We start from the raw sequence: 27,724 nt of genomic DNA, 5'->3' as shown, positions 1-27,724 counted from the left end.
TCGAATGCAGAATTTTTATGCAGAAATAGTGATACTTTTACTATCTTCAGACAACCTAAAATGGTATTTATTTATTTTTGATGCTGAAAAGCGCAATAAACATTCAAATGCTTTCATAATTATGCTTTTTGTAGAATATTTACACGAAATATAAAATTTTAGTAACTAAAAATGTAAAGAAGTATATAACGAGCAACATTAAATTGCTTCATATATTTCTTCACTTGATTAGCAAAAATTAAGAATTGTGATTTGGACAACATTAAACCTTCTTCTTTTAATTTTTTCATATGTACATTTGGTTGGTAAAAAATAGAGAAATTAGAATTGAAAAACATAATTTTTTTTTTCAAAAATCTGTTTTTATATATTTCCTCTCTTGTAATTTAGTAAAAACTTGAGAAAAAAGTATTAAACACCATTTAATATTTTTTAAACAATTTGTATATCTTCTTTTACCCTGGAAGCAAAAAATGTACCACTACTCTGCCTTCTTTTTTTCAAGTGCTCATAAATTTGTATTAAATTAAAAGCGATTGCCTGTTTTAGCTTGCAAATTGCTGCGATTTTCCACTTAAATAGCTGCATTTACATTTGACATCCGAATCAGACAAACACAATTATTTCTATTTGACTGAGCTTTTGCAGTGAAAATGCTTGAATTTTGAAAAGCTGCGATAACACCTATTAAGGCAGAAATACTAATGAATGTATGACAAAAATAAAATATTAAAATTTAAATGTATATGCATTTTTAAGCATAGTGTCAGTAACATTTGTTATATTAAGACAGAAAAAATTAAGAAAAAATATCAGCAATAATATTTTTTAATAAATATTGATATATGCAATAAAAAAATAAATATTTTTTCTTAATTTTTTTCTTACTTAATATATTAAATGTTATTGACACTGCTTTTTAAAATTCATTTAACATATTAATATGATAGAGAGCTAGTATCTGCTTGATCATTTTGTATACCAAATAAACAGACACACAAATGTTTATTTATGATTTTTTTAAACATCAATGATTGTTTGACATTTTAAAGAAAAGTAGTAAAACAAATTTAAATTCATTTTAAAAAATATGTAATATCATGATAGTTAATCAACAAGTGTTTACCGAAACAAATTAAAAAATTTTGCGGCTTTTCCATGCCTTTTATTGAAGCCCGCAGGCAGCCGGAAAGGTATTTTGATGAAATAATGACTGACAAAAATGAAAATAATCTGTTAAAAATGCTTAGCTTGCATAACATATAATTGTAATTGCTATAAAATATGTATACATGTGCATGTAAATATATTTTAGCTTTTGAAAAAGTATTAAAATCAACAGATTGTTTGTTACATTTACTTACAAAAACTAGCAAAATGCAGACAATAGGCGTAACTTATTCAATTTATGTACAGAAATTACGGAAAATATTTTTAACACATTGTTATATCAGCATTATCTTATATCACTACCACATAGACTTGTCATAACATTGTGCCAATTATATTTGTGCAACAGTTTTGATTCTGTTGAATAACCACAAAGTTGAAGGTATGTGTATGATTTAAAAAGTGCGGGCATTTTTTGTAAGTACATTGTTCATTGGTTCGTTTATGTGAAATATTGCGTTTATTTTATTAAAGATTAGCCAATTTGAATTTATTATATTTTCGTATATCTTATTTTTTTAGATTAAATAATCGAATATTTTTCTATGAATTAAATTGTACAAATAAATGAAACAAACAAATACGCCGCTTCTGAGGTGCCTTTTTAAGTTACAATCTTTTATATAACATAATGGTATGAAGGGACAATATGTATAAAATTTCACAAAAAATTTTATCACAAAAAAATTCTACTTTGATTTTCCGCTTGTAAATGGTTTAATAATAATGTAAATATTGCCATATGTTATAGAATTTAAGCTTAACTGTGTGCTTTCACAAAAAGTTTCTGGTCATTTTATCAGCAATGCTAGCGTTGTGAGTCTTTGCTTAACCAAGACATGAACCGTTTCATGCTAATTTCTGTTTTTCTTCCGATTAGAGTATTTTATTTTCTGTGGGAGTTTTAGTAATTTCTTTTGCAAAATTCAAACAAAAAAATTATTATAAACTTATACTTTAAATATATTTTTATTTTTATTGGAAATTATTCACACAGCAGAAGTTAAACATTCATTTGAAAATAGGGAATAATATCATTATATTCAATACAAAGTCATGTCTCACTATAAGGTCATTCTAAGTAACAGCTAACTATTTAATGATTTTTCTTCATACACCATTTTATCAGAGATTTGGATTTCCTGAAACTACTTATATTTTATAATTTGAAGTTGCTTAAAAACAAGAAAAAATATGAACTTCGGCTGTACCCAAGCTTTCATACCTTTTTCATGTGCATTTTGTATTAACCAAAAGGTATAGAAAGATGCTTATTTTGATTTTGATTGATTGATTTATAGAACAACAATTTCTTCGGAGATTGTAGCCATGGATAGAAAAATCAATGCAAATTCCATGAATTCATCTCTTCTAATGAAAAAGAAACATGCAAATGCCCAGATTTCATACGAAAACTATCTCTCTAAGGTAAATCTGAATATTAATGCAAAAATGTGGATTTTTGGAATTACGCGATTAAGATGTTATCTACGACGCAGTACCCGCCGGGGGAAGCAGAGGAAGAGGAAGACCTCCACTCCGTTGGAAGGACCAAGTGGAGAAGGACCTTGACCTTGAATTGGCGCCACGTAGCGAAAAGAAGAAACGACTGGCGCGCGGTTGTTAACTCGGCTATAATCGCGTAAGCGGTGTCTACGCCAATTAAGAAGAAGAAGAAGAAGATGTTATCTATAGAGACTAAAATGTAGAAAAAATATTTTGTAAAAATTATATTCGACCTTAGTAGTGAGCCAAAAATTTACAATTTGTAAAAGTTGTTTTAAACAAAAGTATATACATATAAGGGTCTCATGAGTAGTCGCGAGAATAAAAATAATTAAAATTTTTTACTATTCTAAATATACTTATTTTATAAAGCTTTTGTGAAATTTTTAAAGGAAAATATTCAAAACACGGCCATTACCACAGCATTTCCGACACTTTTTTTTAGAAAAAAGATGCCTGCTGTTTGACGCCCAACTTCTTACAGGAGAACTTCTTGTAAGATCACACGAAGTAAAATGGGAAATATACACGTTTTAATTGGAATAATAAGCTAGTTATTGGATGAAAGAAAAATACAAAATTTTGAAAACTTTGCTTTTTTCAGACTTTGTTTTTATAAAAAAAAAATAAAATTTTTGTGTTAAAAATTTTCGACGTTTTGTTTTTTTTAAATAATTGTAATTGTACAACAAACAATAAATGCTCTCCTAGAGATAAACGCTTGATATGGACCTATCGTGTCAACTAGTTCCCAACTAGTTTCAAAAAAGAGAATTTAAATTTTTGAAATCTATTTATTACTCTCTTAAAACACAATTATTTCTGTATTTTACAACTGGTCCAAAAAATACTAGTTGGTAACTAGTTTTATTTTTTCCATTTTATATATTTTATTTTCCTATAAAATTTTTCCTTTATAACTGTACTCAAAATTATTATGATTTTAATATATGTACTCCAAAATAAAACCAGCTTTGTTCCACTACTAACACTACTACGTATGTTTGCACATTTATTGAAACTAACACTAATAAACTTTTATTAAATGGATACACATGGATGTCTGCCTCACTTAGCTTTGCATTTAACTAATATTGAAATTGAAATGTATATTAATCTTTGATCAAAATTAACGGTTATGTTGAAATCTCACTTAACGCTTCAATTATCTATGCATAACAGTATACATGTGTGCATAACATAAAGCACAATATCAATATGTACATTGAGTTATAGGCGGCTTGAATAGATGCAGCATTTAACTAACTAACAGCAATTACTAACTAATAATTAAATTTCACTTATGCTTAAGTAATTCCGTTTCAAATTTCCGCAACAAATCTTCCGCTACGAAATGCACACAGCGGCAGTTGTTATAAGTGTGTGCTATGTGTATGTAAATGTAGTTGTATTTATTATATATACATATGTGTGAATGCAATAGTAAATTAATCCGCAAGTTAGTAAATGTATGCACACATATGAAATTCTATTACTGCAGCTGATATTAAGTTTTAAGGCAATAACTTAGCAATAACGAAGTGAAGAGAGGGAGAGAAAGAGAGTGGGAGGGGGATAGAAAGGAGGAGGAGTACAACGCAGTTGGCAGTGCAGAGTAATCGCATACATGCAGACAACACAACGCTGATATCCTGTGATTTTATTTATATCTCGAGATTCACACACACACAAACACATAGCCATACAGGCAAACACACAGATAAGCCACACACACAGCTAAGCCAGCGTCTATCCATTAATCTTTATTTCGTTTGGCATAAATCCATTCTTCAGTTGCATAAAAATCCGGAGACATATGCAGCTGCATACATATGTTTGTTTGTATCGATGTTGCAATCAAAAGTTGCACATCAATCCCGGCTTCGCCAGAATGCAAAGAGATTTGCTATAAAGATTTTTTCCATGCATTTCTATGAGCTTGTTGTTGCTTGTATAAGGATGTGGATACATATGTACACAAATATATGCATACAAACATACACATATACAAATATATAAAAACACACAAAAACTCATGCATTTGTAAGCAACTACTGAGCTATGCAAGCCGTTTGCCAGCGCTGGCGTTCAATTTATGTATGCAAACACAAACACACTTGAGTACTGAAGAAATAAACAAGAAAAAGTGGTAACTTCGTTTGCATCGAAGCTGGAATACCTTTCAGAATAAAAAAGTTTTTCATAGAGGAACTTGATTTTGATCGATAAGTTTGTATGGCAGCTATATGCTATAGTTGCACGATCTGTACAATTCATTCAAGGATTATATGGTTGCCTTGAAAAATAATCTGTGAAGTAATTACGTGAAGATATCTCATCACATAAACAAGTTTTCCATATAAGAACTTGATTTTGATTGAACAGTTTGTATGGCAACTATATGCTATAGCGATTAGATCAGCACAATTTTTGCAGATATAGTAGTGATGTTTTAGATAATAACATATGCCACATTTCGTGAAGTTTTCTAAGAAAATAAAAAAATTTTCCATATAAGAACTTGATTTTGATTGAACAGTTTGTATGACAGCTATATGATATAGTGACCCGATTTGAACAATTCGTTCAACGATTATAGGGCTGCTTTAAAAAATGATATGCGCTGAACTACATAAAGATATCTTAACAAATAAAAAAGTTGTCCATATAAGAACTTGATTTTTAGCGATCGGTTTGTATGGGAGCTATAAGCTATAGTGGTTCGATCTGAAAAATTCGTTCACAGATTGTAGGGTTGCTTTGAAAAATAATCTATGTCGAATTTTGTGAAGATATCTTAACAAACTAAAAATTTGTCCATATAAGAACTTGATTTTTATCGTTCTGTTTGTATGACAGCTCTAGGCTATAGTGATCCGATCAGAACAATTTCTGCAGGTATAGTAGCAATAAGATATAGGTAATAATATATGCCAAATTTCGTGAAGATATCTCGTCAAATCCAAAAGTTTTCTATATATGAACTTAATTTTGATCGATCGGTTTGTATGACAGCCACATGCTATAGTAGTCCGATCTCATCCATTCGTACATAGTTAATAGGACTGCCTTAAAAAATAATCCATGCCACATTTCGTAACAATATCTCGTTAATTGTAAAAGTTTTCTATATAAGGACTTGCTTTTGATCGTTCAGTTTGTATGGCAGCTATAAGCTATACTGATCCGATATCGGTGGTTCCAACAAATGAGCAGCTCTTTGGGAAGAAAAAGACATGTGCCGAATTTCAGATCGATATCTCAAAAACTGTGGCACTAGTTCTCATATATACAGACAGATGGTCTCAGGCTCAGATCGACTCAGCTTGTCCTACTAATCATTTATCTTTATATAGTATATTTCATAGGATCTCCGACATTTAATTCTCGGTATTACAAACTTCTTGTCAAACTTAAAATACCCTCCTCAGGGTATAAAAATACTGTTGCAACAAAGCCGTGAATTGAGCAACGGCTTTGTAACGTCGAAAGCGCAATGCATTCAATCTGAGTGCAATATTTCCACAACAGCACAACAGCAGCAACAGTTACAAAAGTAGGTGAATCTGAAGTTGCCAATAGTTGATGTAAAGCAGTTACGAGTAGTTGGGGTAGTATTTCTAGTATTTATTGTTGTTGTGCCACTACGCCATTGATACACATTGCTGGCGCTGTTGTTGCAGCAGCAGTAACGGAAATATGCATAGCAAACACAATTATATCCGGTTGCTTGCATTTCTATTCAACTTCCGCTTTCAATCTATCTGCCACGCCATCTAACTATGTATGTGTGTAAGTGTGTGTTCTCAATTTTTTGTAAATATGTGTGTTGTTGTTGCAGTTTTGTTGTCCAACTGACGGTTTGACTGCACATTTGCTTGCTGACTGCCTGTCTACTGTTGATAGCAACAAATATGGCAAGCATGCCATATGTGTGTGTGAGTATGTGTGTATACTCTCGTGTCCTACAAAACTCAAACACAGACGCCACCACCGTCCATTTTGCCTTTGGTCTCACACACACACTTGCACACATGGCAAGCCATTTGGCATCGATTTCATTGCAATGGCATTGTGCAAACAAGCGCGTAAAAATATTTGCATTTGGGATGCTCTTACCAATTTTTCCAATTTCTTTAGTTTTTGGCTTGGCAATGCAAACGGAAGTAGGAGGAAAAGAAATATTCGCAACGAACAAAAGTCGTAATTGTAATTGTAAATTATGCAAAATGTGCAGAGTGCAGCAGCACTTTCACTACTACAACTATATGTATACATGAATGTGTTCATATGTGTGTTTGCGTATATTTGTGTGTGTAGAAGTACCCATGTTTGTAACAACTGTTGATTCGCTGGCTTAATTTTCGTTGTTGAAAAAGCTCTTCCTTGGCTTATGTGATTTAATTTTCAATTTTTCGAATTTCATTTGGTTCTTGCAATTTTTTGGGTATTCCAAACAAAAGAAGATTTTATAAGAAAAAGTATAGTAGTTAGTAAATAATTGAGCTTAAACCAAATGAGAAAAGTAGCCAGTTTCATTTGTATTTAAAATTTTCTTAATTAGACGGACTTTCTAATGCCAGATGCTGGTCTTTGGCAAATACCTTTCGATCAAATTTGAATCGGACTGCTGCATTTAAAGACAAAACAATAAAAAATTCGAGGGGCAATTAACATAACGGGATAAAACTTTGCATTAGTAATGCCTTTCGAGTATGCCGCTCCTTGATTAAAAATCGTCCAATTCGAACTTAATTGTTCAAGCCTCTAGCAAGCTTCAACATTAACTGATGATCAACACGTCAATCAGATAAAGAATTTGGTGCTTGGTAATCGATGATTAAGAGTCAGAGATCTTACTGGCCGCGTGGAAATATCGGAAAGATTGTTGAAAACCTTTTTGATAGATCATTTGGGCCGAAGAAAAGCGAAAGCACGATTGGTTTCAAAATCACTATTCTTTTTGAAGAACGGCGTCTCAATATCGTGTGTGAAACAATGCCTTCCGACTACCAGGATGTCATGAACCGTTTTCATACTGACGATAAGTCTTGGCTATATGCTTACAACCTGTAACGATCAATCCGAATATCGTGGCCAAGGTGAACCGTAACCGAAGAAAGCACGTCAAAGTTGGTCAAAAATCAAGATTATGTTGCCAGTTTTTTTCGATTATTGAGGTGTGGTGCCCTCCGAATTCCTTACGACTGGTCAAACTGTCAATAAGAAATACTATTTGTGTAAGAGAGGGCGGAATGATGGATCGACAGCACTTTGTTTTTGCACCAAAATAATGCACCGTTAGATATTTTATAAACAATTTAATCTAAAATAAAAAAAACTAAATTAGGTCACTAGATCAGATATTAATAAAATAATTATTTTCGTTTGAGTTAGATGAATCTACAAGGATTGGTGCTGGGCACCGCAAGGAGCTTTGGTTTGAACGGAATCATAAAAAACAGCCATTACCTTTAAAAAAATAATTTCTTTGTTCAAATTTCTGTCAAGTCAACTTTAAACTATATTAAATGGCTATACGTAGGTTAAGTTAATCTGGTAGACCAGTTTTGGTCCTTTGCGATAACAGGCTCGGCTATAATCGCGTAAGCGGTGTCTGCACCAATAAAGAAGATAACAGTTGGAGTTCAGTTGCTAGGTCCAAGACGAGGCCTGCACTTGACACGAATTTTAACAGACCCTGCGTCCTCTCTATAGATACCTCCTCCAGTGTATCATACCGTGGGGACCCCAGATGCTTACAGCGTAGTCTATGCGGTACATGACATCCCAATGCGGGACAAGTGCACAAGAGATGCTCCATTGTTTCCCTGGAGCCCTGCTCTAGGCATTTTCTGTAGTCTTCTCGATCTGTGACTAAACCTAACTCTTGAAAGAAATGTTCTTCAGCACTTCGGTTACGGCTGCTTGAAAGTCTGGAATATTATCATAAGAAGTCGTTTTTATGCTGTTTTCAGTTTTGAAAACAGAAAATAGTCGCATTAGCAAGTATATAGGGATGGTGGTTAATGAGATAAATCTGTTTTTTTTCAACAAAAGCTTGTGCCCTTTTTTGGTCTCTATTTAACTCATTTGGAGCAAAACCTACACAGAAATTTCTCTTACCCAAATCTTTAGTTAAAGTTTTCCAAATTATGTTTTAATCGTATTTGATCCTTAGACAATATTTCACTTTGAAATTAATATTAAAATTTTTATATGCAGAAAATTTGCATTAAGCGCTTTTTTATTAATTCTATTTTAAATTTCAATAATTTATTCCTTATCTACCTTCATATATATGTGCATATATTGGTCCTGAAATATAATCGATAATTAAATTTTGCAACATTTAATAATTATAGTCTTTTTCAATAGATAAGAGACACAAAATGTGCTATAGCAGGTGATAAGGAAGCTCTTTTAATGATTTAGATGTCATATATGAAAAAATCATACAGAAATTATGGTTGATTACATGATTTAGCTTTCATTCATTTGAATTTTATTTGATTCCTGTGAAGCCTCAAAAGTATTATTTTAATACAAAAAATTTTGAAGATCCAAATTATATTAAAAAACGAAACAATAACAAGACATTTTCATTGCGGATTATAAAAAAATGGCTTAGGTTATCGTTAAAATAATCCTAAACAAACTAGTTCCCATTTATAAGAGATTTATCATGCAAATTTACGCTGTATACACAGAGGAAGACCCAAATGACCACATGGCGTATGAGTAACACATCATACATACATTTTTTTCATATTTTAAGCCTTTGCTCTTAAATAAGTTCACTAAAGTATAAAATCATATACATCCCGCAAAAAATTTCTGTACTGAACAACAACAACACTTTACTGCGTACACAGCTATGCCAGCATGCAATTTAGTAGTCGCGACGGTGTCTACAGGGCGTATGAGTAACGCTAAAAATTCCATTAAACTTTGCAGATAAGTTGCAAATAAGCCAGCTGCTGGTAACTAAATGCAAATGTTGTGGCTGCAAGTTGCTTTAGCGTCTTAGACGTGCAACGGCAGGCAGACACACAAGCAGATGTATACAACTGATATGTGCGAAGTTGGTGGGAAGACAGTGTAAAGCGCGAGCAATTCGCGAGTTGAAAACACCGTAGTGTTCCAATTTCAGTGGAAGCGGCAGGTTAATTCTCGAAGGTGGGCTGCTAGTGACAGCTGCTTAGATAGTTTCAGATGTTTGTTGATTTGGAAGAGTGGGGTTGTTTGGAAATTGCTGCCACCAAGTAAAGAGCTGATACAAACAGTTGCACAGCCGGGGTGCATTTCTTATAGCATAAAAGTATATGGGAAGGTCTTTATCTTTAATTGGATTGGCCACATTTCATGAAAACATGATTTTGATCGTTCTGTTTGTATGGTCCGATCTGAACGATTTATTCACAGCTTATATGATTGTTTTAGACGACTGTCCATGCCACATTTCGTGAGGATTATTTTAAAAATAAACAAGTTTTTCATACAAGGGCTTGATTTTGATCAGTCAGTTTGTATGGTAGCTATAAGATATAGTGGACCAATCTGAACAATTTCTTTGGTGATCGTAAGACTATTTCGTTCAATAATCCGTGTCGAGTTTCGTGATGATATCTTTGCTAATAAAAAAGTTGTTTGTATAAGCACTTGATTTTGATCGTTCAGTTTATATGGTAGGTATATGATATAGTGAACAATTTTGGACAATTTCTTTGTGGATTGTAGTGCTTTTTTGATTTAATATTTCGTTCGGAATTTCATGAAGATATCTTGTCACTTAAAAAAGTTGTTTGTACAAGCACTTGATTTTGATCGTTCAGTTTATATGATAGCTATATGCTATAGTGGTCTGATATTGGTGATTTTGTCAAGTAAGCAGCTTCTTGGAAAGCAAAGGACGTGTGGAAAATTTCAGATGAATATTTCAAATACTATCTACATATATACAGGCAGTCGGATAGACATACCGACATGGCTAAATCAACTCAGATCATAACGATAATTAGTTACTTATTTACAAATAGATGTAGACATTATAAAATCTTTGACGTTTCCTTCTAGATATTAAAAGCATTTCAGCAAATTCAGTATACTCTGCTCAGAATATATAGATGAGTTTAAATAAAATTTCTCCAAAATATTTTTAAATTCATAAAAATTGCATATAAAATATATTTGGTGTAAATTCGGTGTAAAAATAAATAAAAAATAAACAAAAAAAGGTGGATAAATATAACAATTCTTAAATTTAAGTGTTTTTAAATTCTTTTTAAACACTGTATTGCGTAACAGCTGCTTCTGTTGTGATTGACGTGGCAAGGCGAGCATGTTAAAGTTTACCCTTTCTGCTCATGTACTTCTTGGTAATTACCAGGAGGCTTGCTTTCTTACTCCGTCAATCAATATACTTCTTAGTTTGCTTGCGTGAGTTCTTAAAGACTTCGGTATTCTGCCATTTTAAAATGCTATTGGACCACATTTTTTTATAAATGTAGTCATAAATGTAAATATGAATATAGGAATGAGTAAAGTAGAAATTCCTGCTTACACCCCAAACATACCTGAGTCGATTGGGCAGCAAACATTAAAAATAATATAAATATTTCTAGAAGAATGTGCTTTTTACATTAATATAAGTTGTTGCGAAGTAAATACAGAAAAGAAATGGAGATAAAGATAACCTGAAAAGGACTTCGTTTTATATGATGGATGAAAATCGTTAAATGAGTTAAATATTTTTTTCTTAATTAAAAATTCGACATCATATTATTTCTCCTTCTTTTGACATTTCTCCTCAGTACATAAGTTTGCCATTTCATCAAGGAAAGATATATGATCCAAAAACGAGTTGAAATGATTAAAATTTACTAACGACCTGAAACCGATGAGGCTCATTTCTGGCTGAATGGCTTCGTAAATAACAAAATATGTGTTATTGGTCAGGCAGCAATCCACACATACTCCAAGAGTCCATTGGGCCGTACTTCTTCTATGATGATCAAGAGCGGCACGTTATTGTGAATGAGAATCGCTCTATGATAATCGAACATATTTGCCCTAAATAAGATGATATGGACTTAGACAATATGTGGTTCCAACAGGACGATGCCACATGCCTCAAGCCACACAGCTCATATCACAATCGATTTATTGAAAGCCGTGCTGGGTGAACGTGTTATCTCACGAAATGGCCGCCCAGTTAAATGGCTGTCTCGGTCATGCGATTTGAAGCCGCTAGACTATTTCCTGTGGGGGTACGTCAAGTCTATAGTCTTTGCCAACAAGCCAGCGACAATTGATGAACTTCATGCGAACTGAAATTGCAGCACTATCGGCCAATTTGTGCTTGAAAACCGTCGAAAATTGGGATCAGCGTCTGGACTTCTGCCAGCGTGTCCGTAGTGACCATGTTATATAAAACGAGTTTTATACATAATGGCATCGAATATGCTTTCACTAGATTAGAGAATTTCATTTATTTTCATTGTTACTTGTCTCAATCCAGAAGTAAGTCGAATGACGATTGTGTTATATCAGTTGGGCTCAGGAACAATAGTTTCCGCAACGAGAACTGTAGTTATTATAGTTCGGAAAAAAGATGCTTGTCAAGAAAGTTGAAAATCCTACATTTATCAAACCCCTAAGGTGTTGAGGCTTAGGTTTAAGTATATGAGGTTGCACAAGTCTAACAATCAAACGAACGCCGAGAAAAATGTACGAAAAATTTATTAATCGTTGGTGTCCTTATATTGACTCAGCGGTCTACGAGGTGTGTTTAAAAAGTATCGCGAATCGTAACTGACATTTTCTTCGATTGTAGGGGCGTGGTACGTCCTGAGTTCTTGCCACAGGGAAGAACGGCCAATAAGAAATATTACCTGCAAGTTATGCGCCATTTGCGCGAAGCAATCTGCCAGAAACGCCCGGATTTGTGGAAGAACGAAAATTGGCTTTTGTACCACGATAACGCCCTGCTCACACACATCGTTGCTTGTGCGCGACTTTTTGGCCAAAAACAATACGATCTTGACGAGATAAAGACGGCATTGAAAGAGGAGCTGAAGAAGAAAAAAAAATGATTTTTTGAAGTGCTTCGAAGATTGGAAAAAACCGTTGGCACAAGTATATAATATCTCATGGGGATTACTTTGAAGAGGACAAAATAGAGATTCATGAATAAATAAATAATTTTTGAAAAAAACACAAAATTCGCGATACTTTTCGAACACACCTCGTATTTGGCTCAGGAGACTATTGGATAATAAAGAAAAGTGTTGAAGTTCTTGAAATTGCAGGTATTTTTGTAAGTTCGGATAAAAATTTATATACAAAATTTTCATCTTTTGGTCAACTACTAAAGAATTCAAGTACCGTTAGAAATGGATTTCCTAATGCAAAGCATGAAATACTTTTTTTTTTTTAATATTATTAAACGTATATGAACCAGCTTTGGACGGTGTCCCGTTGAGGGCTCAACTCATTAAAGAAAAAATTATTATGAACTATTTTATTTATTTATTTAATAATATAATTATTTACTTACAGACTCAGAAGCACTAGCTGCCAGGTCTTACGGCTTAGATTAAGTACTAAAAAATAGTTTTGGGACGTCTTCTTCACTTTGGCACTACCAACGTGAAAGAAAAACTCATACAAGTTTCTAGAATACACAAAATCTCTATTAACGCAATATTATTTCATAAGCGCACACACAAGGCATCAAGTATATACGAACAAAACAGAAGTGTTAAAAGATTAAGTAAGAAGTGCAAAGAAGCACAATAAGAGTACACAAAAGAAAAGGCAGTCGAAGAAACTAAAATATGAACACAAACACACACCAATACGCATTCAAACGAATGTACAATCAGAGAAAATAAGTCGAGTGGATGAGTGAATAAACTAAGTTGAGAGTGTGTGAGTGATGGCAAAGAAAACAAGTTGAAGGCTTCGTCAAGTAAGTGAATTAAAAGAAGATGGGCAGGATGGAATGTATGAAGGTATACATATTTGTATATGTATATATATAGTATATTTATATGATTGTATATACATATGTCTATGTGTGTTGAAAAGCAGCAAAGAAAATATTGAAAAGAAAGCAAACGAAGAACAGTTGCTAAAGAAGTTGTTACACAGACAACGAACAACGAGTGAATGCAAGAAAACAATATATCACACACACATACACACATGCACAACACTACACCACTGATCTGCTTAAACAGATATGTATGAATATACGCATGGGCGGCGTATACAAAAGGATACTACATTTATCCAGAAGCTGCGTGATGAAAGCAGTTATGTCTGCCTGTTGACTGCACTGTTGGTTTTCATGCAGCACTCTTTTGGCTGAGCTTTTGTGATTTTTGTTATTGTTGGCGGTATAAGTGATTGTATTGTATTGTTATATTTGGCTGTTGCCGCCGCTTCTAGTGGAATGTGAAGTGTGAAATAAGCGGTGCGGTGCGGGCAGCACTGGCGGGTTGATGGCAGTCGCCTGACGACGGCGTGTCGGTTAAAGTAAATAATAAGAATGCTCCCAACAGTGAGGAAGTGCATAATATACATATATATATATATATGTATATGAGTGTACACAAAAGTTTGCGAAATTGTAAGCGAGCAGCGTGCAAAGCGTACAGTTGTCTCGCTGAGCCAAGAAAATAATGAAAAAGTGGAGAAAAGTTTATGAAGACAACATCCGGCGATATTGTGTAGCGAAAGCGAACAAGTGTTTGCTTGCATGCAATACAATCACACACACACACACAAATCTATATGGAAGGAACTGTTGTTAAATATCGCACAAAGGCTGCGTCGCACGTCGGTGTTGTTCAAAAACGCTTTGATTTCACCACGCTGTGTTAAGCGTAATGACGTCGCAAATATGTCACAAGCAGTTTGGGGTGAAGCGACAATGGCGGCGTCAACGTCTTATTCATAGATCTCCCTTTACATGTGTGCACAAGAGTAAGCTGTGCTTCATTGTCTGCAATTTACTTTGCGCGCTTGTTTGTTTATGCTTGCCATGCAGACATTTGTGGCTGCCACATTATTTGTTTTGCTGCCTTCATTCATATATTAAACGGTTTGCTTACCTTTCTGCGTAATTATTTGCCGCTTTTTCTTTTATTTGGTTTCAATGTGTTTTCATAGCTGCTCTTACAAATCTATAAAAGTGACAAAGGTTGATGAAAACTCCATTTTGCATTTTTTCTATGAAATCTTTCATGTGCGGGGTATTTAAATTGACTTTCGCTTGATTAATTGCAGACGTCAACCACGCTTTTGGTTGAATGTGGGCATTTTGGAGCAATGTTTTCATTTGCTAATGTTGTTTTGTCGCGTTTACTTATATCCACACACATGTATGTATTTGTGTTTGTTTAATTTCTGATTGATTTTTGTATGAATATGTATATAGGCATATATATTTTTTATTCCAAATTTCTAACTTTTTTGGTAGCTTTTCTGGTAAATAAAAACTAAGTAAGAAAGGAAGGAGTATAAAGTCACCTGGAAGTTCGAAATATTATATTAGTTGTATGGCGGTTCAGGGAAGTATTGACTCGATTCAATATATTTCCGATACACAGAGTTACCGTTATCAGGATTTTCTCTAATTTCAATTTTTTATATCACACATTAATCAATATTTTCAGTAAGAAGTCAACTATAGGCTCTGGACCCAACATATTCGGTACTCAGGGGCATGAACAGCTTTAGGTACAATATGTCATAAGGTGACATACCTCAAAGATATTAATTGTGATTTTCCATACTTTCGCACTGTGACATAGGAATATTAGAGAAATGCCAAGCGTTAAATTTAGTCGAAATCTGTCGTTCGAGGCTCGAGATATGTGAGGCAGTGGTCGCTGTCAAAATCTCCCAATTTGCCACTTACTGGCATGTGGCTTGCCGCATGTCGCATTAGAGTTCTCTATATCTAAATATATTCAATTTCTATTATAGTCAGCGTCTAGAATATGAAACAACTATTAACTATTGGTTAACGTATTCTCATGATAGAAGCGATGTTCTGGTTCGAAACCTTGTCATGTAATTGTTTTTAGCATAAACGCATACATTTTTTCACAATTTTCATAATTTGGATATAAATGGGTTCAAGCTGGATAATAAATTGTATGCTGATGTCTTTTCAGCAAAATTAGATACCAGCATCGTTTACCGACTACCAGCTCATTGCAGTGTCTACCAAGCGGAGAGCACAGCAATTTAAGATATCCTTCTTGTTCTGCCAAAGAGTGTGCCCCCAACAAAAAATATATTTATATATACGTAATAATCTTCTAAATCACTAAAGTATCTTAGGAGAAGTCTTCATCTCTTATTGGATATAACATTCTATTACACGATAATCCTTGAATTGTGAAGGGCACCACCCTACAATTAGACTCAGGAAAAAGAAAGAATATCTCTGGCTGCTTGTAGATATTTAATTCATAATCCCTGCCTTGCTAAAGCAACAGGCAAACATAGCTTGAATGGAATAAGGGCACCACATGCCGGCTATTAGAATTCGAAAGAAATGATATAAGAACTCTAGTGGAAGCACTAACAGTTCACGATGTAATTGGCAGCCATACCAGGCGAAACATTCATTCATTCAAGATTTCTTGATAATATTTCGGAGGTTGAACGGTTTACTGATGTACCTCATCAAAGGATAAGTTATTTTGTACTGATGAACCTCATCAAAAGCACATCGTGGTTCAGAGAGTAGACAATATAGTGATGAGATTGCACTGCTGGTGTTTTGACAGTGCTCCACCTTACAGCCTTCCTCCTTACAGCCTAGATGTGTCATTAGACAAACCTACGAATAAAAAATTTACTACAGATGTACACTTTGTGCTTTTATATTCATCAACATTGATATACCCATGTATATGAGTTTATACAACCAGTAACTGTTAGGTATTATTTCAACCCAGAAATAAATAAGAGATATTGTAGTTCACTAACAAAAAAAACGACTTCAAAGCTTTATGATATCTTCCAAAGCAGTATTTATTAATATTTTTGTTGTTAAGGTAAGCTATACTAAGCCCATGACGGTGAGAAATCGATCGCAGACATACAAAATTATAAATAACACACAAAAGAATCGCTTAAGCATCATTATTTTGTCAAACCTATGAAAATCTTAAAAGTACGTCAGTGCGTATAAGTAATATTCATACTTCTGTGGGCAATTAAAACCATTAAAAAGTGAAAATACATTATAAAACGATATCTATCTTGACTTTGATCGGTCAGTTTGTATGCTATAGACTACAGCGTTGTATTGGACCATAATCCGTGCCAAAATTCGTGACAATATCTTGTCAATTAGAAAAGTTTCCCATAAAAGCACTTGATTTTGTTCGGTCAGTTTATATGTCAGCTATATGATATAGAGGTCCGACATCGACAATGCCAACAACAGCAGTTTTTTTGGCGAGAAAAGGTTGTGTGTAATATGTCAGATCGATATCTTAAAAAATGAGAGTATAAACTGACAGTTGGGAACGCCTAAATCAACTCAGCTAACGGGTGATTTTTTTGAGGTTAGGATTTTCATGCATTAGTATTTGACAGATCACGTGGGATTTCAGACATGGTGTCAAAGAGAAAGATGCTCAGTATGCTTTGACATTTCATCATGAATAGACTTACTAACGAGCAACGCTTGCAAATCATTGAATTTTATTACCAAAATCAGTGTTCGGTTCGAAATGTGTTTCGCGCGCGTGTTTTGTTCAGCGATGAGGCTCATTTCTGGTTGAATGGCTACGTAAATAAGCAAAATTGCCGCATTTGGGGTGAAGAGCAACCAGAAGCCGTTCAAGAACTGCCCATGCATCCCGAAAAATGCACTGTTTGGTGTGGTTTGTACGCTGGTGGAATCATTGGACCGTATTTTTTCAAAGATGCTGTTGGACGCAACGTTACGGTGAATGGCGATCGCTATCGTTCGATGCTAACAAACTTTTTGTTGCCAAAAATGGAAGAACTGAACTTGGTTGACATGTGGTTTCAACAAGATGGCGCTACATGCCACACAGCTCGCGATTCTATGGCCATTTTGAGGGAAAACTTCGGACAACAATTCATCTCAAGAAATGGACCCGTAAGTTGGCCACCAAGATCATGCGATTTAACGCCTTTAGACTATTTTTTGTGGGGCTACGTCAAGTCTAAAGTCTACAGAAATAAGCCAGCAACTATTCCAGCTTTGGAAGACAACATTTCCGAAGAAATTCGGGCTATTCCGGCCGAAATGCTCGAAAAAGTTGCCCAAAATTGGACTTTCCGAATGGACCACCTAAGACCCACCCGCGGTCAACATTTAAATGAAATTATCTTCAAAAAGTAAATGTCATGAACCAATCTAACGTTTCAAATAAAGAACCGATGAGATTTTGCAAATTTTATGCGTTTTTTTTTTTTTAAAAGTTATCAAGCTCTTAAAAAATCACCCTTTATATGCGCTATTCATGGTATAAAAATACCAAAATCTAAGCCATCGAATCGCGTTTTATATGCATTCAAATACTAAAAAGTAATTCATCTAATTAATTAAATTAAGTTTGGAATTTGTTAAACTTTACGAGTGTTTGTAAGTTATTTCTGCAGATATTTTACAAAGCAAGCACAGTCGCAACTGTTTGACCAAAAAAACTTAATTACAAGCGAGATAAAAAGTTCGTACTGAAAAATAGCTACAATTAAATAAAAAAATAATAACAACAAAAACACTCAACTCAGCAAAAAACTGCCATTGCAAATGCCCTGCTGCTTAATTAAAAATAGTCAAGTGCAGCAGAGAAAGGAAGCACTAAACAAAAAGCGAACAAAAAACAACACACAAACGCCACTAAAGCGTAATGAAGAAGTGAAGGAAATAAAAGATGCAACAATTTTTTGCTGCTGCAAATGAGCGGCAGGCAGGATAAAGCGGCTAGAAAGTAAAAGTTGGTGAGCAGTGGCCGGGCCGCTATTTGTTTATGACAGTCTATTTAGCTATCCTTTGTCACTTTTGCTTTCAATGCCCCAGATAGCTGTGCTTTCGCATTTCAGATAGACTTTTTTGTCTTCACGCATTGTGCTTACCCCTTTTCGGGTGCACTTTGAATCAGTTAGAACTGTTAGCGTTGGGTAAAAGCGCTTGACATTGAAGCTGGTCAACGCGGCGGAAAGTGTTTACTGGCAATTGCTGCGCTTAGTTAATTTGCTATCTGATTTTTGTGCGTTTCTGCTTTGGATCAGTTTTTTTCTTGCAAGTTTTTCTTGTTTTTTGTTGTTATTTTCTTGTTTTTTTGTTTTTCTTTTTTTCTGTTGGGTTTTTGTTGTTTTTTTATTTTTTGTCTCGTTTTTTTTTTGTTTTGTGCTCGACAGCTTTGTGGTTTTTCGTGAGGAAGTAGCTGCACAAACCAATGGCGGCAATGTGTTTTTTGTTTTGTGTTTAGGCGTAGTTGCTCGTTTGGAAACTTCTTTGTGTTCTTTGATGCTTTTTTGTATTCTTGTGTATTCTTTTTTGTTTGATTATCTTTGCTATGTGTAAGTCATGCTTATTTTTTGTCTCTTAGTTAGTAAAGGTTTTTTTTTCTCTCTTCTTACCTTGCACGTGTAGATGCCTTCGTCCATGCGGCTGGCCTTGGTGATACCCAAAATGGCAGTGAAAGTGTCTTTTGTTTCCGGTGGTAAGACGGTGGTCCAAATTTCTCTACAAATACAGAAGAGGAAAGTGAAATTAAGTGTAAATAGGGAGATTTTTCCACTAACGTTACAATTAATACATGAAAATTTTGCAGAATAAAAAAAACCGATTAAGTGAAATTACACTTCAGACAATTGTTTTTTGAAAACTATTTTGAAAAACTAAAATTTTCGTGAGTTATGATTATATACTTTTTTTTAAATATCTTCTCGAAAACTTATAGTTTTCTACTTAGTATTCCAAACGAAAATTCTACTCTTCATCTTCATCCTATAGTTTTCTGCGTGGCCTTTGAATTTCACTTCTCTTCTTCTTCGTTTGCATTCGTTAGCTATTTTACACTATCTTCATACATACATATCGAAAATATATACATATATTCATCTACTTAAAGCGGTATAAGCGCAAAGGCTTGATAGGCTATCACTATACACCGACCTGCAACGTCGTTGACCTACAAAACTGCACCTGCTTTCAATATAAACATATACTATGAAGCTGTTTAGTACTAGTCTAGTACTTGCAGCTACACAGCCCTACATATGAGTGACATTGTCACCATTAGCGACATTATTGCTAATTACTATTCAACAGCAAAGTAGATAAACCTTTAAATTTCAGCATTAGGGTGGGAGTTGTAAAATATTGTTGATATTAATATTTATATAGGATTTTTATGCAATAAAAAATAAGCAGAAGTGTTGGGATTTTAATAAAAAGAATCTTAAATTAAATTATAATACATTACACGATATAAAAGATTCCAATGAAGAGCCTGATTTTGATGGAAGAGTTTGTATGGCAATGTTTCTTCAGAGATTATACAGATGCTTTGGATAATAATCCGTGCCAAATTTCATGAATATATATCCTCGTCAAATAAAAAGGTTTTCCATACAAGAACTTGATTACGATTGCTCAGTTTGTATAGCAGCTATATGCAATAGTAGTCCGATATCAGCAGTTCCGACAAATGAGCAGCTTTTTCTAGAGAAAAGGATGTGTCCAAATTTCAAAGCGAAATTTCAAAAACTTACTTATTTCATTTACAAAGACATCAGCTCAACTCGTCAATCTGATCATATACGTATTATATATGACATAATACCTATATATCCTGTACATTGCATACATAAATCATCGCTGCTGTTACTTTCTTGTAATGCTGATATTCGCATCGTCTTTCACCCACCTTAATTTTCTCATAATCACAACTATATGCGCCCGAGCATCAATTAACATTTGCGACAATTTTTTTTAAGTTTTTCGCTTTGTGCAGGTGAAAACGATGCCAAAGTGCACTTGAACTTCCCGGTGGCACATGGCGCTCATATCATTTGCATGCTAAGCAGGGAATTAACATAGATTTTGCATAGATATAACAGCAATATGTGCATGAAGTAAGGATGTAGTTGTGCGCACATATACATATGCATGTTCATATAAGCAAGTATATTAAATTATGCCGGCGCCAACTAGTAATGATTATGCAGAATCGTTAATGAGTATGAATATGTATACTATATGTCACACTGTAAGAGTACTATATACATACATACACATCACGTGAGTTAGGAATATGTCACGTATACAGCATACCCTATTAGAAAAGATTACTCCCCCGTAAATGTTTAAAACTAATTATCTCCAAGTATTTGACATCAGTAAGAAATATTCTGAAGACAAAATATTTAATTTAATAAAGGACTAGTAAGACGTAACTCAGATCTTTTCGGATCAGTCGTAAAAATAATACATTTTTTTTTATTATTTTTTTTTTTTATTTTTTGTACTAAAATGAACTTTTATAAATCAATATCAATTTCATTTAATAATAATTTTCGAATTTTGTAAGATTATTTTCCGTCTTTTAGTTATTATGTTCACATATTTTCCTGATTTTTATATTTTTATGACTTTTTTCTTCGAGAATAGTGCCAGCTACCTCGTAAAAGTTCCATGCATTTTCCTATGTAGTATTAATGACACAGCTGTCATATATTTTTTCATACATGTACATATTGCAAATTGATGTGTCAAGTGGGGCTTCGCACATTGGTGCAGATTTCTAATACCATATGTTGGAACGCTGATGCTGTAGCCACAGATTTATTGCAGACTTTACTAGCTTAAATTACAAAAAACTAGAATTCATTAACATGCACATGCAAATGTCAGTCACACATACAAACGAAACATTATGTACATAAGGGTGGGTCAAAAAAAATTGTTTCGTGGTACTCTGAAAAATGTGTGTCTTTTTGAAAGACAGTTAATTTCCTGCCAAGCTTGAGTTTAGCGATTTATAATAATTTTTTTTAGTTATAAAATTCATAAGAAAGAAAATTGTTTGACTTAAAATAATCAAACTTCAACCATTAATAACGGGTGATTTTTTTGAGGTTAGGATTTTCATGCATTAGTATTTGACAGATCACGTGGGATTTCAGACATGGTGTCAAAGAGAAAGATGCTCAGTATGCTTTGACATTTCATCATGAATAGACTTACTAACGAGCAACGCTTGCAAATCATTGAATTTTATTACCAAAATCAGTGTTCGGTTCGAAATGTGAAAATCCGCTTTTTTATCGACAAATTTTGTTCAGCGATGAGGCTCATTTCTGGTTGAATGGCTACGTAAATAAGCAAAATTGCCGCATTTGGGGTGAAGAGCAACCAGAAGCCGTTCAAGAACTGCCCATGCATCCCGAAAAATGCACTGTTTGGTGTGGTTTGTACGCTGGTGGAATCATTGGACCGTATTTTTTCAAAGATGCTGTTGGACGCAACGTTACGGTGAATGGCGATCGCTATCGTTCGATGCTAACAAACTTTTTGTTGCCAAAAATGGAAGAACTGAACTTGGTTGACATGTGGTTTCAACAAGATGGCGCTACATGCCACACAGCTCGCGATTCTATGGCCATTTTGAGGGAAAACTTCGGACAACAATTCATCTCAAGAAATGGACCCGTAAGTTGGCCACCAAGATCATGCGATTTAACGCCTTTAGACTATTTTTTGTGGGGCTACGTCAAGTCTAAAGTCTACAGAAATAAGCCAGCAACTATTCCAGCTTTGGAAGACAACATTTCCGAAGAAATTCGGGCTATTCCGGCCGAAATGCTCGAAAAAGTTGCCCAAAATTGGACTTTCCGAATGGACCACCTAAGACGCAGCCGCGGTCAACATTTAAATGAAATTATCTTCAAAAAGTAAATGTCATGAACCAATCTAACGTTTCAAATAAAGAACCGATGAGATTTTGCAAATTTTATGCGTTTTTTTTTTTTAAAAAGTTATCAAGCTCTTAAAAAGAAAAAATATTTAATTTAATAAACGATAACTCAAATCTTTTCGGATCAGTCGTAAAAATAATAAATTTTTTTTTATTATTTTTTTTATTATTTTTTTTTTTAATTTTTGTACTAAAATGAGTTTTTATAAATGAATATCAATTTCATCTAATCATAATTATAACATTTTTGTAAGATTACTTTCCGTCTTTTAGTTATTATGTTCATATATGTATCTTTCAAACTTTCACATTGTTTTGACTTTTTTCTTTGAGAATAGTCCCAGTTACTTCATGAAAGTTCCATGCATTTTCCTATGTAGTATTAATGACACAGCTGTCATATATTTTTTCATACTTGTATAAGTACATATGTATCTTGTAAGTATATACTTGTATAAGTAAAGCACAAGTTCATTAGCATGCACTAACATATTGCAAATTGATGTGTCAAGTGGGGCTTCGCACATTGGAGCAGATTTCTAATACCATATGGTGAAACGCTGATGCTGTAGCCACAGATTTATTGCAGACTTTACTAGCTTAAATTACAAAAAACTACAATTCATTAACATGCACATGCAAATGTCAGTCACACATACAATCTTAATATACATATACCTAAAGGTGGGTAAAAAAAAAATTGTTTCTTGGTACTCTGAAAAATTGATTTAATTTATTAGAGCAATCAAGTTCCTACAGAGCATAAATTTGCCGAATTATAAAGATTTCTTTTCATTGAGCTATAAAATTCATACGGAATAAAATTGTTTGACTTAAAGTAAACCAACTTTCGCCGTTAATATATTTAAAATTGCAATATCAATATTCTATATTCTACAGAACAAAAAAGGAAGGAATCGTTAGAGACCTCTTTGTCGAGCATTAAATTATCTGAAAAATTTATGGAACTAGTATATTTTTCAAGTAGTTGTTAGCCAGATTACAATTTTTTACCTAATAATAAGCAAAAAATGGAAAACTGTGAGGCGGAGGAGCTTTCCATTACAATTATGAGTTCATACTTGGAGAGACTTTCTTAGTGGTGTCTAAGAGCCCATTTTTCAGAGTAAAAAAAATATATATTAATTTTCAAAAAAAAAAAGAAAAAATGTTTTTGTTTCTTTTTATCCACCCGAATGTACACATCCATATATATATATATATACAGGTACATAGCACAAATTAAGCAAAGATTTTAATGTATTAATTTAGGATGTAGAGCAATTGCTGATTATGGGACTTGAGTACGGTTTGGTGTGTCGAAATTAAAAAAAAAAAAATCAAAAATAAACACTTTAAAGAATACTAAAAAACAAAATTGATTAAACCGTAACACGTTTTGCATAGAAATAACAAATTTTTTATCTCATTATATGACTCAAAGGTTTATTAATACGCGAAGCTCATTATATTCTGATTTCTGCTTACCAATTTTTGTAGAGAAAAAATGTGTGTCAGATCGATAATTCTTGACTGCTGATATATGCACAAAACTCACTTACATACTTGCATATATGTATGTATATTATGCGTTACAAACTTACATATGTATATATAAAAGCGTGTCGATACACACGAAACCATGGTTTCACAAGAGCATACATTGGTGGAGCGGAATATTGCCCGGAACTCTCAACCCACTTCAGTTTCTGACTTTTCGACTATTGCAGTGTTTTTCAAAGAAGTGACTATTCACTCTAATAGCAGGATAATGATACTAGCCTTGATCTCACTAGTCGTGTGTTCGAAGCTGATTAAGGAATATCCAACATCTATCTTAATGGCATCGAATCACTTTGTAATAAGACAAGTATGGGTGCCGGCCACAGCGGAATCGCAGGCGACTGTGAGGCTGATGAGCTGGCACCCTAGCCTCGCTATCAGTGGAACGGTGATATAAACTAAACACTGAGCTAATTTTTACTGCCAACAAGGCTGGATAGAAATAAAGTTTACGGAAAAAAAAATTTTGTCATTTTTGAAAATTTGACAAGTTTTTTTAAATAAATAAAAAAAAAATATTAAAAAAATCGGCCCACTCCGGGATTAGCAGGTATAGTTGTCAAATTAATTGAAGTTTTTTTTGAAGAAAATGGCGAACTTCCAAAAAATGACGAAAAAACCGATTATTTTATATAATTGATCGTTTTAAATTTTTTTCGTGTATGTTTTCGAAAAGTTCATTCAAAAACAAAAATTAAAAAAAAAAAATGGTCCCCAAAAGTCAATTTCAACAAAAGTTATTGCCATTTGAAAATAAAAAAGCCATTTTTTTTTTGAAAAATTCATAACTTTTTTGAAGTTTGACAAAAAATTTAAAAAAAATTCTCAAAAATGTTTTTCAAAGGGTAGAAAAGTATGGATAAGTTTCAGCAAAATCTAAAGGGGTCGGGTTCAAAAGTGGTCAATTTGGTATGGAATACCCCATATATAGTTTACATAAAATTGCGCATATAAATATTAATATCTTCAATATAGTAAATCTCTAGGTAAGCACATACATATATGTACATATACCTTTATATGCATACGCAATCGATTTGTCAAATGCACGCGTCATATCATATTTTCCTTTGCAACTGAATTTAGAGTGAGAAAGAGTTCAAGCAGCAACTCAAGTTATTTTTATTGACGAGTGTAATTGTATGCCTGCAAGTATTATATTGCTTTCCATAAAGTATGAGCGCAAGTGGACTCAAGAAAAGTAAACGGGTTAGGTAAAATAACTGCATATGTATTAGAGAGTATATCTGTATATTGCTGTGAAACTGTATACATGTACAGTACATGTGCTTACAGATTGAAATATTTACAAACATATAGAATATAATGTATATATAGGGTGATTTTTTAAGAGCTTGATAACTTTAAAAAAAAAAAAAAACGCATAAAATTTGCAAAATCTCATCGGTTCTTTATTTGAAACGTTAGATTGGTTCATGACATTTACTTTTTGAAGATAATTTCATTTAAATGTTGACCGCGGCTGCGTCTTAGGTGGTCCATTCGGAAAGTCCAATTTTGGGCAACTTTTTCGAGCATTTCGGCCGGAATAGCCCGAATTTCTTCGGAAATGTTGTCTTCCAAAGCTGGAATAGTTGCTGGCTTATTTCTGTAGACCTTAGACTTGACGTAGCCCCACAAAAAATAGTCTAAAGGCGTTAAATCGCATGATCTTGGTGGCCAACTTACGGGTCCATTTCTTGAGATGAATTGTTGTCCGAAGTTTTCCCTCAAAATGGCCATAGAATCGCGAGCTGTGTGGCATGTAGCGCCATCTTGTTGAAACCACATGTCAACCAAGTTCAGTTTTTCCATTTTTGGCAACAAAAAGTTTGTTAGCATCGAACGATAGCGATCGCCATTCACCGTAACGTTGCGTCCAACAGCATCTTTGAAAAAATACGGTCCAATGATTCCACCAGCGTACAAACCACACCAAACAGTGCATTTTTCGGGATGCATGGGCAGTTCTTGAACGGCTTCTGGTTGCTCTTCACCCCAAATGCGGCAATTTTGCTTATTTACGTAGCCATTCAACCAGAAATGAGCCTCATCGCTGAACAAAACACGCGCGCGAAACACATTTCGAACCGAACACTGATTTTGGTAATAAAATTCAATGATTTGCAAGCGTTGCTCGTTAGTAAGTCTATTCATGATGAAATGTCAAAGCATACTGAGCATCTTTCTCTTTGACACCATGTCTGAAATCCCACGTGATCTGTCAAATACTAATGCATGAAAATCCTAACCTCAAAAAAATCACCCGTTATATATGTAATATAATATTATAGAATATATGCTTGTAATTCTAAAAAATGTGAATAAAAGAACAAGAAGTAGGATAAAGTAATAGAAAATTGAAATAAAAATAAAAAGAAAAAGTATATTTTTCATAAATTTAAAAGGAAGTTGAGCTAGTAGAGAAGAAGGATAGGATAGGAATAGAAAATAGTGATATTGGAAGATCAGTAGGAGAAATAAGGAGAGCAAAAAAGCGAAAGTGTGAGGGTTAGTAGTGAAGATAGATACAATTGAAGCTTTGCACTGCGATCTATGGTCTATTATGGCGTGGTAATAGTGAAAGTATGCTTATGTTACTATGTCTTTATACCATTTAGTAAGTTTGCCAAAAAGTTTGTAACACCCAGAAGGAAACGTCGGATAAGTTATAAAATATATACATTTATAAATGACCAGTATTGACTGGCTGTCTATTTGTTCCTATACAAACTAGTACCACAGCTTTTGAGACATCTTCTTCTTCTTAATTGGCGTAGACTCCGCTTATGCGATTATAACCGAATCAACTACAGCGCGCCAGTCGTTTCTTCTTTTCGCTACGTGGCGCCAATTGGATATTCCAAGCGAGGCCAGATCCTTCTCCACTTGGTCCTTCCAACAGACTGGAGGTCTTCCTCTTCCTCTGCTTCCCGCGGCGGGTACGAGGACATCAACCAGCTGGGCAGTGGCACCTTCCCAGTTAAGGGACCGGACATTCCAGGTGCATGCCCTCAATTCGTAGTCCTTATTTCGTTTGCCATGGTCGTCATCAAAAGGGGGGTCTCTCATCCGAGGCTGGTTCTGACTATTCACTGGGGGTGTTTTTTTACGTGGCGGGTCCCAAACCCAGCGCACAACCCTATGCAGGGGATGCTTCGCCTTCTCACGTTAGCTCGCCTTCAAACGGATGTTCTTAGGCTACCCAGAGGATACTTGGTCAAAGACCGGAAGTCGTGAGTTGCTTGAGTCACATGTAAAAGAATCGTTTCTGGCCATTCCCAAGTGAATGGCAATCAGAGAACTTTTCTCACTTGCGTGAACTTCTACACATGACTCCATCCTCCTTGAGCCTTACTTCTGAAAATTTGGATACGTAATTTTTACCATCAGAAGCTGCTCATATGTCGGAACCGCCAATAACAGACATCTTTAGCTTATAGCTACCACACAAACTGAACTATCAAAATTAGGACTTTTTATGGAAAATTTTCATA

The 27,724-nt window shown here is 34.1% G+C and overlaps 1 protein-coding gene across 1 annotated transcript in view; it reads right to left on the bottom strand.

Annotated features, from left to right (window-relative positions):
• LOC109579481 (uncharacterized) overlaps positions 1-27,724 on the bottom strand; it is a 319,803-nt gene that overhangs the window by 95,498 nt on the left and 196,581 nt on the right. Inside the window, exon 8 of the mRNA XM_049446659.1 lies at positions 19,324-19,429. Coding sequence (XP_049302616.1) covers positions 19,324-19,429 — 106 coding nt within the window. The remainder of the gene's footprint in view (positions 1-19,323; positions 19,430-27,724) is intronic.

This window comes from Bactrocera dorsalis, chromosome 1, assembly GCF_023373825.1.
Source record: "Bactrocera dorsalis isolate Fly_Bdor chromosome 1, ASM2337382v1, whole genome shotgun sequence".
NCBI classification, from domain to species: Eukaryota; Metazoa; Arthropoda; class Insecta; order Diptera; family Tephritidae; genus Bactrocera; species Bactrocera dorsalis.
This window is presented reverse-complemented; position numbering and strand designations above follow the sequence as displayed.